General features: G+C 51.5%; 1 protein-coding gene across 1 annotated transcript in view; it reads right to left on the minus strand.

Moving 5' to 3' along the window:
* Positions 1-1,845: 1,845 nt before the first annotated feature.
* Positions 1,846-13,116, minus strand: part of Vwa5b1 (von Willebrand factor A domain containing 5B1) — a 64,327-nt gene continuing 53,056 nt past the window's right edge. Inside the window, exons 17-22 of the mRNA XM_051171818.1 lie at positions 11,046-11,183; positions 8,246-8,377; positions 6,078-6,152; positions 4,951-5,020; positions 4,054-4,171; positions 1,846-2,495 (exon numbers count right to left, since the gene is read on the minus strand). Coding sequence (XP_051027775.1) covers positions 1,983-2,495; positions 4,054-4,171; positions 4,951-5,020; positions 6,078-6,152; positions 8,246-8,377; positions 11,046-11,183 — 1,046 coding nt within the window. The 3' untranslated portion in view covers positions 1,846-1,982. The remainder of the gene's footprint in view (positions 2,496-4,053; positions 4,172-4,950; positions 5,021-6,077; positions 6,153-8,245; positions 8,378-11,045; positions 11,184-13,116) is intronic.

Genomic DNA, 13,116 nt, shown 5'->3' on the forward strand with positions numbered 1-13,116 from the left:
GTCCAATTTGCTCACTGCTAGAGGGAGAGGGGGACCTGGGGTGCACACACAACATGTTCAAAGCCACACAGAAGGGGGACAGATTGATGTTTACGCAGAGGGGTTCTGGGGAATGTCAGCAGAAGGAAGCTCACTAACTCTAGGATGCCTAGTGAAGGGAAGTCCCTCACCATCAGAGGGAGCATCAGGACTGAGACCCAACTCCACACTTCCTGACTCAAAGCCCGGCCATTTTTCCACTCATGATGACCAGGCGGTGGGCACCACCCTTGCCATCCCCTGGAAGCTAGGGCTGCTGCCTAAGTAGCAAAAGCAGTGGGGGTTTGGACCGAGCAGGGGTGTTGACAAGTCTCTCTCTCTCTCTCTCTCTCTCTCTCTCTCTCTCTCTCTCTCTCTCTCCTCCCTCTCTCTCTCTCTCTCTCTCTCTCTCTCTCTCTCTCTCTCTCTCCCCCCCCCCTCTCTCTCTCTCTTCATATCTCTTTGGGACCTTGGCAAGACAATTTAAATTCCTGTTCCTCTTGGTGACACTGATATTAAGCCAATACCCAAGATGGGGGTGGGGGCGGGGAGAGGGGGAAAGAAGTATTCAGTGACATAGGGAGGCAAGGCAGGGCATGAGGGTAGGGAGCAGAGCGCCCAAATCCTGGTGGGCCTGTCTCTAGTCCCTTCTCTTAGCTGGTGTTCTGTGGAAGCACCTCCCCCCCCAACACTCTGGCTCCTAATATCGACTGCATATCCTTTGAGGGTCTTTGTGGGGGCTGTGCCTTGGCTCAGAGCCCACAAGACCCTTGTGAGTTGGTTTAATCAAGATTTGTCTGACCAAAAAGGAAATGTTGCAGGATTTCATATCAGGGTCTTAGGGACTGCTTTTGGGAACACACATGGTAAGCTAAGACCTTAGGAGTGGGGCGTTCATGGGGGTCCACGGCTTCTGTCTAGGGTCCCGGGCTAGTGTCCTTGGTGAGATCCAGATGCACTTCTGAGGAAGTGTGAGGAGAGAGGGGGCGGTGCCTAGACAGTTAGAGACCAGTCCAGGGCTATCTCATGGTGCTTCTGGGTCTGGGGTGGGGTGTGTGTGTGGGGGGGGGGGTGGCGGAAGCCCTCCCAGCTTCAGACACACTGCTGCAGGGAAGTTTTCTCTCTGCTGGCGGACACTCTGTGGTGTGACTACTCTGTTAGAGACTCCTCTATCCCAGAATGCAGTGCACAGGAAGGCGCTACTCCAGCCCCTCAGTACAAATGGAGGGAGTCACTTTATCCAACCACGGAAGGTGTGTAAATTATTTAAGTCTGGCTCTCTTTGCTGACTCCTGTGAAGCATGCCTATCCCGGACTAGTTCCTCAGGCTGCAGCTGCTGTCTGCTATTTCAGCCAATGGGAGCCTATCAGCCGTGGTCCTGCCCGCATCTTCTTAGACAGGAAGCCAAACTTAGTACCACAGATGCAGTACTCAACAGCTAGGAGGAATGACTCGCAAAGTCTCTGGTTGGCTTGCTAGTGGGGGTTGGAGCCCCTGGACTGTTGCCATGGAGACACAGGCCTATCCCACAATGCAATAGACAGAGGAGGAGGCCTCTCAGTGCCTGGAGCAAACTTACAGGTCTGGTTGCTTGTCTTTGACAGTTTTTTGTTTGTTTGTTTGTTTTGTTTTTTTAAATCTACTATTTTTACTTTTTTTTTTTTAAACTGGACTTGGACATTACTCTCCCTAGTGCATGCCAACATGGTCTTTCGGAAAGGAACATTGGGTCCATTTAAAAATCTATCTCACGCTCTTGTTTTGTAGGCAGGGAAACTGAGGCCATGATGGGGGTGGGAAGGCCCGTGATGTGCGACTGATCTAAAGTTAGAAGGTGGCTGCCAGGTTGGGATCGAGAGTTCAGGCCTACCCACTGCCAGTCCACGGCTCTTTCTAGCAAGACTATATTTGCTACAGCTTTCAAAAAGTTCCCCTAACAACCAAAGCAGGCCCTCCCCCTCCCTTACACATAATTGGGGTTGTAACATAGCATATTGAACTCTAAGTTTTCATCCCAGTGTCGCAGGAGCACGAACAGCTGGCGAGCTGTAGTCTTGAGCATGCTCGGTGTGCGACCCTCGGGCACCTCCTGTTGCTCCAGCCATGAGCTGGCCTTGGCAGCCACCAGCTCCCACTCGATGAAGAAGTTAGCGGAGCTGTGTTCCAGCCACGCCAGGGCCACCACAGTGGCCCACAGCTTCCCTGTGTACTCCAGCTGCGCATGCGCACTAGGCTCCAGGCCTGAGTTGCTTTCAGCTTCCATGTCTAGGGAGAGGTTGTTGCAGGGTGGGGGCGGAGACGAGGGGTCGGTGCAGTGCTGTGGACTCTGGGTCTTCAGATTTTGCCGGCGGGTGGCAAGGGACATGCGGAGGCAGAGGAAGGGTGAGGTCCACTTGAGTTTCTCCATGGGGATTTGGATGGCCTCGCAGAAGGCTTGGTTGAGCAGAAAGGCTCCCGAGGCCAGCTGCAGAGATACCTGTGGGCGGGGAAACATCCCAGTGTGCCTCAAAGTTCTCAGCCCAGGGAGTGCCAGGCGACAGAATCCAGATCCATAGTCTGTGTGTTCATCTACTTCTGACTACTCTATATATATATGGGGGGGTGGGGGTGGTTTCAGGATACCCAAGATATCTGGGCATGGCCTCATTTCATCCTCCAGCACGCGGGCCTGTCACTCTCTGAGCCAAATGCACTCACTGTCCTCGCTCCAAACCTGCCTCTTAGCCTGTGCAGGCCCACCTTGGCCACTGGGATTGCCCAGGCATGTCCAGTAGACTCTGATCTCCTCATCACTGTCCCTGCACACATTCTGGTCCCTCTCAAGTCCTAACAGGCCTGGTTAATCCACTGCCTGCCTTTCTCACACTGTCCCTGGCCCCTCTCTCTCTCCCACATCTGTTCATCTGTCTTGCACTCAAAGGGCCCTCCATCCACAAAGCCCGGGTTCGACGTTCTCTGAAGGCCCAGATCAATGGCCTATTTACTCAATTCTCTAAGTCCAGCATGTGATTTATAAGGCCTTGTACTGCCTGGCCCCATTTTCCTGCATTCTCACTCTCCAAATCCATTCTCCAGATGCCAGGCTGCCTCCTCTCTAGGCCTTTGGCCATGGCTCCTCAAGATTTAGGTCTTGGCTCAGCCACATCCTTCTTCGGGAAGTCGTACTCCATCCTGTCAGCACCCCGTCTCAGGCCTCAGGGCCACACCATCAAAGCAAACCTGTCCTCTCACTTCTTCCAAGGGGTAGGATTACCCCGTTCCTTGTCTGGCTCCCCCTCTGCCCCCCCCCCCCCATGATTCATCCTAGGAACCACATTTATCTAGTTCAAGGTCATCTCCGCTGGGTCTGCACTGAACCTCACTCACTTAACACCGGCAGAGTGACTGACTGTGTGTGCAAGTGCTCGGCTGCCCTGGATATCTGGGGATGCCACACGACGCCACACATGCACCTGGGTGTGTGGGGGATAGAGACCTGAGGTGATGCTCCCAAACTGCAATTTCCAGGACTCCCCAGATGTGGCGAGACCTGCCTGCCTTGTGTATTGACTCTGAGCAGCAGGCTGCAAGATCTAGGCTTCTCTTCCTCACCGTAGCATGCTGGGCCACTTTGGAAGCCAGGGCATGTCCTTGAGACGTGACTCTTCCTGTGACCCATTTCAAGCCTTTTTTTTTTTTTTTTTAAATAAATATACTGAAAACAGACACATGGGTGCTATAGGACATTGCAAAAGTCCTATGAAATTGTTAAATTGTTAGAGAGAGACAGAGAGAGAGAGAGAGAGAGAGAGAGAGAGAGAGAGAGATGGAGATGGAGAGGGAGAGAGGGAGAGGGAGAGGAAGAGGTTTCTTGATGGCTAATACCCCAAGCAGGAACTCCTAACAGCGCCCTCTGTCTTGTGGCTACTTGGGTGGGGAGATCTAGGAGGCTCAGGAGTGTTTTGGATCAGAGACAAGAGCCCCTTTCTTGTGAAGACAGGGAGGCATGGGCAGTGACCGCACTGGGTGGGAGGGGTCTGCATCCTGGCACTCACCAGCGGTATGTAGTCGGAGCTCTGGCTGCCCGGGGTTGGCTCTAGGGACTTGGCCAGTGATTTGCTGAGTAAGCCTTTGGCAGCTCGGGACAGCAGCTTGGACTTGTTGAGATTCAACCTGGGCAGGTAGAAACAGGTTCTCTGGTCATCCCAGCCCTCTAGTGCCTTGCCCAGAAGCCACTGAAAGGCAGGGCCAGAAGGACCCAACAGATGGTGTCCTCCAGTCTCCTCACTTGACAGCCAGGGACATGGAGGCCTGGAGGTGGCCATTCCCAACTCATCTGTTAGCAACAACAGGGAAATGAACAGCTCAGTGTTTTCCCATGGAGTCTGGGGACACCGTGTCCTTCCAAGTCCAGTGATGGAAAGACTCCTAAGATAGTTTGACAGTTAATAGTGTCAACTCCTCATTGTCTAGAGTAAGTGAAGAGACAACACTCCGGGCTATGGGTGGTTGATCCATGGTTGATTCACCCTGAATGTGGGCAGCACCATTTCGTGGACTGGAGTCCTGGACTGAATTGAAAGGAGAAAGCAAGCCGAGTACCAGCATTCCTCTCTCTCTGCTTCCTGACTGTGGATACCATGTGACCAGCTGCCATGTCTGCCCACCATGATGAACTATGCTCTTAATCCAAATAAACCCTTCCGTAAGTTGCTTTTGTTAGTTTTTTTTCCAGAAAAGACCAAAGTACTTATTTATTGGCCTTCCCATGGGTGTTTATGTTTAAAAAGACATTGGAAATAGTGGAGGATACTTAGGCACCTTGAGACCTAGTACACTATGGTGTCTGTAGGCAGCAGGGCCTTTAGCACCCTTAAGGTGAGGCTGGCCATGCCTTTGACACCAGGAATAGGAATGAAAGTATTGTGTTCTCAGGGAGAAATTCTACTTACTTGGATCCAAAGAGAGCCTCGGGGGCCTTCACGGAGGACAGAGTACTGGTGGACAGGTTGTGAGGGGGACCTGGAGAGTCACAGAATGACATGCTGAGGCTTGATAGGGGCCCTGTCCACCAAGTCATCTCCCATCTGGGCAAACAGGTTGTGGGTGGGGCAGGAGCTTGAGTATGCATAGATGGTGCCTGGGGCACACCTACACCCCAGGTGCAATGGGCAAGGGTGACATAGGTAAGAAGCAGGTGCAGTGGGTAAGGGTGACATAAGGAGCAGGTGCAGTGGGTAAGGGTGACATAAGGAGCAGGTACAGTGGGCAAGGGTGACATAAGGAACAGGTGCATTGGGTAAGGGTGACATAAGGAGCAGGTGCAGTGAGCAAGGGTGACATAAGGAGCAGGTGCAGTGGGCAAGGGTGACATAAGGAGCAGGTGCTGTGGGCAAGAGTGACATAAGGAGCAGGTGCTGTGGGTAAGGGTGACATAAGGAGCAGGTGCTGTGGGTAAGGGTGACATAAGGAGCAGGTGCAGTGGGCAAGGGTGACATAAGGAGCAGGTGCAGTGGGCAAGGGTGACATAAGGAGCAGGTGCAGTGGGCAAGGGTGACATAAGGAGCAGGTGCAGTGAGCAAGAGTGACATAAGGAGCAGGTGCAGTGGGCAAGGGTGACATAAGGAGCAGGTGCAGTGGGCAAGGGTGACATAAGGAGCAGGTGAGCCCATAAGGTTCTTGCACAGCTGAAGGGTTATGGCAGTTCCACACCAACCACCCCATTACATGACTAGACACCAAGTTGACAACCCTGCTAGAGGATGGCATGCTGGCTGTCATGGGACAATGGCCCCCCCCCCCCCCCGGCTAGAAGTGTGTGTGTGTGAGGTGTCCAACTTTAGGCCCAGTTCTATAACAAACTTGCTATTTGGCCTTTCGAAAATTGTTCCCCATTTCATGCCTCAACTTCTTCATCTTTAAACTTGGGGTGGGGCAGTCCCCTTCGTCTCCTTGCTGGCTGTTCTGAGACATCACCAAAGGTCTGGGTACCTCGCTGGTGCTGAGACACCTCCCTGTCCCTCGACCCTCTCCCATTCTACCACTGTAACAAGAAAGCCAGGCCCGGCTGCCTGCTTACCATCTGCAGCGGTGTGCTTCTCATGGCCAGGGGACAGGATCTTACCGAAGGTCAAAGTAGGGCTTTCTTTTAGGGCTGCAACAGAGGGTACCAGTGGGGCCTGAGCATCCTTCATCCTTCCTTTCTTCCTATGACGCTGGGTTCAAGGTCATAACACCCCTGCTCACTAAGCCATGGACCCTTGGTAATGCTATGTCATCAGTTTACATTGTAAATTGGAGCCAAGGGTACCCATCTCACAGAGTCGCTGAAGGAGTCAGATTAAGCCTAGTGCTTCACCGAGTACTCCGTGAAACCGCAGGCCCCACAGGGAATCTGGGGCAAATGATGGGTGGTTTCAGGATGAGAGCTGGGCTCTGAGTGTGGCATCTCCTCCCCAGGGCTGTGCCCAGTGAGATGTTCATTCCAGGTGTCCAGGAGGCACTAGTACACAGCCGCAGCTCATTTAGAAGGCTTTGGGGCCTCAGTTTCCCTGTGGTAGTTTGAATGAGAAGGGTCCCCAAAAGCTCATAGATTGAACCCTGGGTCCCCAGTTGGTGGGACAGTTTAGAGGAGATTTTGGAACCTTTAGGAGTCAAGTCTAACTGGAGAAACTAGGTCACTGGAGGTGGGCCTTGAGGTTTTGCTATTCTCACCTTACTTCTTGTCCACTCTCTGTTTCCTGTGTGTGGATGAAGATGTGATCAGCCAGCTTCCTGCCCCCATGCTGTCCCCTTGCTCTTTCACATGCTCTCATCGCCTTCATGGACTCTCCCTCTAGAACTATCAACTACAATGAATCCTTTCCTCCCTAAGTTGCTATTCTCAGGGTTTTTTAAAATCACAGTGACAGAGGTGGAACCAATGCAGTGCTGTGTCAAGATTATTGGAACTGACTTCTAGAGTTAGACTGTGGCGTGGGGGGATCTGACATAAGGGAGGGTCTAAACTATAAAAAAGAGGCTCAGGTACAAAAGCCTCTCTCTCCCCAAATGAGATGGGGCTCAGCACCCAGCAAGAGGATGAACTAGAGATGGAGTGACTAAATGACAGAGGCAACCTGAAAGTAAATGCAGTGTCTCTTAACCCCATAGTTCACAGCCAAACACTGAGTCCAAGCCTTGACACCATCACAAACCAGCTGTGTGACCTTGGGTGAGTCACTTAACTTTGCTGGGGCCCATTTCCCTTCTCTCTCTGCCAAGATCAGGAAGGCTCTTCAGATGCGTGTGAGGGGCTCTGAGTAGTGAGGAAGGAGCTGAGCACAGATGAGATCTCTCAGCACGGGCTGCCAGCAGCCTTTGGTAGGGAATGGTGAGGGGCTACAGGAAGGGCTGAGGAGCTAAAGATATGGGGCTTGAACAAGGTGTTATAGGAAGGAAGGGGCTCACCAATTCAATGGAAGCCACAGGCTGTCAAGGGCTGAGCTGCCAGTAAGGACCAGATAGACTGGAAAGTTCCCTGAGGCTCAGGGACTGGGCTCAGCAGGTCCCCCGGCACAAACACACTGAGACATTGGTCCTTACTTCTGAGGAGTGACTCTGAGAATCCGTTTTTACAGTGTGGATGGCAGACTAGGGTCAGGGTGAGGCCTCTGGTGTCCCCACGTTCAGCAGAGAGCGGGATGTCCCCACTGTGTGTGTGGAAGGTTGCAAGGACGAGAACAGGTTATCTGGAGAGAGCCAGGAAGATGGGTATGGGTGAAAGAGGCAGAGCAGATAGCTTGTCAATTAGCTCAAGGTCACACAAAGGCCACTCCACATCTCTGAGCACCGGGCAGTCAGGTGAATGCTGAAAAGGAGGTTGCTGGGAATCCAGAGAGCAGCAGATGATGGGACCCTGGCAGACAAAGTGGCCTCCTCGGCTGTCACTTTCTCCTCTCGTTAGGTTTCCCAGAACTTGGTGTCTGGGAGAAGTCAAGGGGCTGGCATCTGAGGGTGACAGCAGTGCTGTGCAGTAATGCTAGGCAGAGGTGCCCCGACTGCTGTTCTCTCTGTCTTGCCTCTGTACAAAGGTATACTGCAGTTATAGCAATCCCTTGTGCCTGTGGTAGTCCTGCAGAACCCAAGAGGCCTGGCCTTTTGTCTCCCTTTGACTAGAGATCTAAGATTGCAGACTCAGAGAGGGGCCACCCAAGGCCTTGGATGCAGGGGTGCCTGGGCTTCTGAGCAGTCATGAGATGCTCTTACCTAGGGTTTGGAATTTGCTGTCTCCTGCGGCTGAGGAGTGTTCTCTTAGCATGGCCTGGGACCTTCCAGCACCAGCAGAGATCTTCCACTGCTTGGTCAGGTTCCGGAAGTTGACCATTCGTAGAATGGCACCTTGGTGGAGGACAAGGAAGGATATGGGATCAGGCAGGCATGAACTTGCTGGCTCCTGCCCTTTCCCCAGTGCTGCCAGCCATGAAAGAAGGCTTTTCTGTCTTTCAGTTAAGCTAAGGTAGGCAAGCATCGCATAACATAAGACTGCAAACCTTGGGGCCAGAGATATCTGAGTTTGAGCTCTGGCCCCATTCCTCACTAGCTGGGTAGGATGTGAACCCCTCTGAGCCTCAGTTTCCCTATCTGGAGACTGGGGATAATAATATTGACCTTTCCAGGTAAACATAATTGTTGATATACTGTGAAATGCCCCATGTCCCAATCCTCACCTTCTACAGGGGCCCTTGAAGCCCCAGGCATTGCCAATGGAAGGTAAAGGGGTGAAGCCAGCTCCCCCAAGTGTTGTGCTCAGGAGACTCCATTCTCATAGGACACTAGTCTGTGGGTTTTGTGATGTTGCTGGGAAGATGGCTCCATTTGTAAAGCCTATAAGAACTTGAGTTTGAGTCCCAGACACATGTGAAAAAGCTTGGTGTGGTGGTGTGGTGGTCCACACTTATAATCCCAGTGCTGGGGAGGCAGAGGCAGGAGGATGCCTGGACTCACTGTTCAGCCAGCCAGTTAGCCTACTGGCTGAGCTTTCCAGCCAATGAAGCTGTCTCACACAAGCAGTGCTTAAAGAACACCACCTGAGGTTGACCTCTGGCCTCTGTATGTGGACACACACACACACACACACACACACACACACACACACACACACACACACACACACGTAATCACATGGTCACACACCTACAGATACACAAATAAAAACAAAAGAATAGTCTCATTGGGAATGCATTTGGAAACGCTGTAGCCCACAGTCCATCCTCCCGGCCTCTTGTCTTTAAGGGCTCTGAGACCTTCTGCAGCAGAGAAAGCTTTTAGCTTTATTTAACCCAGGGTCCTTGAATGCACTTCCTGACTTGATATTTTCTTTTTTTTTTTTTTTTTTTGTGCTAGACAGCTATTTACAGGCTATGAAACGCCGGGTTTGTTTCCCAGCACACGCATGGGGGATGCTGGCCTGGACCACAGGAGCTTTAGGGTTTGGAGTGAGAAGTTGGCTTGGGTCTTTGATCTCTCAGCTGTACTACACAGCCACACGGTCAGAGCGGGGTGAGGGGGGAAGAGAGAGCAGCATCCCCGAAACAGAAGTGAGACTGCAGCAGGGCCACAGCCTCTGCTCCAGCACCATTTGTCTGAGCTGGGATGTGAGAATGCGGGATCCTTTTGGTAACACGGATGAGGAAAGGAGGCTGGACGGATGCGGGAGGGTGTGTTCTCAACCTGTGAGCTGACAACCCCGTTGGGGTCGAACAACCCTTTCACAGGTCAGATACCCTGTGTATCAGACATATTACGGTTCGTAACAGTAGAGAAATTACAGTTATGAAGTAGCAAAGAAAATAGTGTTCTGTCTGGGCGGGTCACCACACCAGGAGGTGTGGTGTATTCAAGGGCCACAGCGTTGGGAAGGTTGAGAGCCACTGTCCTACACAGATACATACAGTCATTACACACACACACACACACACACACACACACACACACATCACAGATGACCCACATGGGCACCGTACACATACATACAGCTTGCCACTGGGTACATGTGGAGGTCAGAGAACAGCTTTCAAGAGCCATGTAGGTTCCAGGGATCAAACTTAGCTCCTTAGGTTTGGCACAGGTGCCTTCACCTGCTGCGCCATCTTGCCAGTGCCAGGTTGCAATAAATACAGATAGACAGGATGGAGGAGTGTGTGTGTGTGTGTGTGTGTGTGTGTGTGTGTGTGTACAGGCTTTGTACCAGGCCACTGGCATTCAAAGCTTAGCTCTTCCAGTCCTGCTATGTGACCTCAGGCCATGTCACTAAACCTCCTCTGCCTCTGCTCCCCATCTGTAAAATGGGGCAATGATGGTGTTACTTTGCAGAACTGTTTTGAGGGTTAGACGACCTAAAGCATGCTTTAGAACATGGATTGAGTGTACAAATAGCTCTAAGGGTTGACCCCAGGGCCGCCCACAGGCTAGGCGAGCATTCAGTGACATCCCGGGCTTGATTTTTTAATGTTTAATTTTGAGACAACGTTGCTAAGTTGCCCAGGCTAGCCTTGGAAACTGAGTGGATAGCCCAGGTTGCCCTGGGCCCTGAGTAGCCAGGATGCCAGGTTGATGGGGGCTAGCCCCGCAGTAGAATACACTAGGTTATCAACAAGAACACTTAGGTGTTTGGTGGGTTCTAGCTGAGGTAACCTTGTGTGTCACTTGTGTGTCACTCCATGTGGAGACACCCATCAAGAGAAATCAGGACGGGCACAGAAGGGAGTTCAAGTTCTCCTTCCTGGGTGACTGTCACCCTCACCCATCTGTACTCTAGTTTGCATCATTCTAGACATTTTGGGGACTCTCTACAAGGAACTTGTTGCATTCATGGTCCCTCCTGAGGAAAACAAAACACAGTAAATTTTGTTTTCCCCCGCCTTGGTGGTTGGCCATCTGCTGGGAGCCTTTTTGTTTCTGCATCACTTTGCAGCCTTGTCTGCAGGGCTGCTCTTTCATGTGTCTCAGTGCCGTGCCCCCGAGCTCGCAGACTGAGGTGCTCCACTCTTGCCTGCATGGGCCTCACCTGAGTTGGGGTACTTCACCACTAAGGGCAGGTACTGCCTCTTGCTTATGTCCACGGGTACAAATGCCGTGTACTTGCTGATCACGTTGCAGGCCTTGCTGGTGTGCACGGCATTCACCTGGTACCGGCGATTGGACCCTGCAGGAGGAAGAGCGAAGATCACTGTCCGGGATCAGAACGTTGCACTTGGCATGGAGACTCAGAAAGCTAAAAGGAAAGCTTGACTAGCAGTCTCCAGTTTTGGGATCAAATAGGTCTGGAAATCAATGGCCAGCTGATGGACCAATTAATGACATCAAGACAAAAAACAAAACAAAACATTGTCATTTCACAGGATAAAGGATATTTTAATGTAAAACATTATGTCATTGTGCCAGGCATGGTGACACAGGCTTTTAATCCCAGCACTCAAGACGCAGAGGCAGATGGATCGCTGTGAGTTCGAGGCCAGCCTGGTCTACAAAGTGAGTCTAGGACAGCCAAGACTACACAGAGAAACCCTGTCTTAAAAAGACAAAACAAAAATTACACCATTACCTTTGAATAAAAGATAGCTAATGTCTTTAAATAGCTTGCGTTATTTGAAAGGTGTTCTGTGTTGTCTGTGTCTTATATTTGAATTTTGCAGGTAAGTAATGGGCCTTGGTACAGGGACTGATGGGACCTGCTACACTGCTGAGCAAATTGAAAAGCAGAGGCCTGGGAGATGGCTCCTTGGGCAAGAGTGCTTGGTAAGAAAGCATGAAGACCCAAGTTTGTGTCCCCAGCATACAAGTAAAAAGATGGGTGTGGCTATGGCCACCTGTAATCCAGTGCTGGCAATGTGGGGGACAGGGAGACAGGAGGATTCATGGGCCTTGGTGGCCAGCCAGCCTCGCCAAAACATCCAAAGAGGCTGGGCTACAGACTCTTGTCTGAGGGGAACAAGGCAGAGAATGACAGAGGGACACACCCAGCGTTCTTCCTCTTCTGGACTCTTTATACACCTATCTGCCCCCACCTCCACAACCTCCACCACCTACCAAAAAACACAGACAGACAGACACACAGACACACAGACACACAGAGACAGACAGACAGACAGACACACAGACACACACACACACACAGACACACACACACACAGAGACAGACAGACAGACACACACACACACACAGACACACACACACACAGAGACAGACAGACAGACAGACACACACACACACACACAGAGAGAGAGAGAGAGAGAGATGGACAGACAGACAGACAAACACAGAGAGAAAGAGAGAGAGAGAGACAGACAGAGACAGACAGACAGACAGACAGACACACACAGAGAGAAAGAGAGAGAGACAGAGACAGACAGACAGACAGACAGACAGACAGAGACAGAGAACAGGAGCCAACGGTCAATGCTTGGTCACACAGCAAGTTAGTAAGGACCTGAGATTAGGACTCAGGATGACCCGGCCTGGAAGCTCAGGCCCTTGCTATCAGCTAGCGAGTCCTCTTTACAGCTTTTGCCTTCTGAGGGATGCTAAAGAAGCCAGAGAAATGAAGGCGTGGAGGACTATTCATGGGAAGAAAAGAGCACTGTGCATTACCCCAAAATACAAATGAAATATAAACTACATAGTATGTAAATGAAGCATAAGCTTAGAACAAAGGAATCCTGTAATTCTTATTGGCCCCTATCTCTGTTCTCCAAGCCTGCTCCATCGAGATTTCACCAGTCAGGTTCTGGGGAAAGGCCGTCCCAGTTCCTGAACAGAATTAGCTCGTGAACCGTCTCTGTTACACACGGCTTGGATGTATGCATTTCTGAACAGGACTTAATTAATTGTCTGTGTAATTGTTTGATTAATGCTGGCCTCTGTTAGCCAGTGTCAGGTGCTCCTGGGAAAGGGTGGGCTTGCTCTATTCTATGGCAACCAACCCTTGAGGCATCTACGGGGCTAAACACTTAGCCTGGCCCCCAGCCTGGTCTACAGCTGACTGTCAGGGGCTGCTGAGAGGATGCAGGATCTGGGCTACGTCTAGGAAACCTGTGGGAAAGATTCAACCTCAGAGAGGCTCCTACCACTGTTGGGT

The sequence above is a fragment of the Acomys russatus genome, chromosome 29 (assembly GCF_903995435.1).
Source record: "Acomys russatus chromosome 29, mAcoRus1.1, whole genome shotgun sequence".
NCBI classification, from domain to species: Eukaryota; Metazoa; Chordata; class Mammalia; order Rodentia; family Muridae; genus Acomys; species Acomys russatus.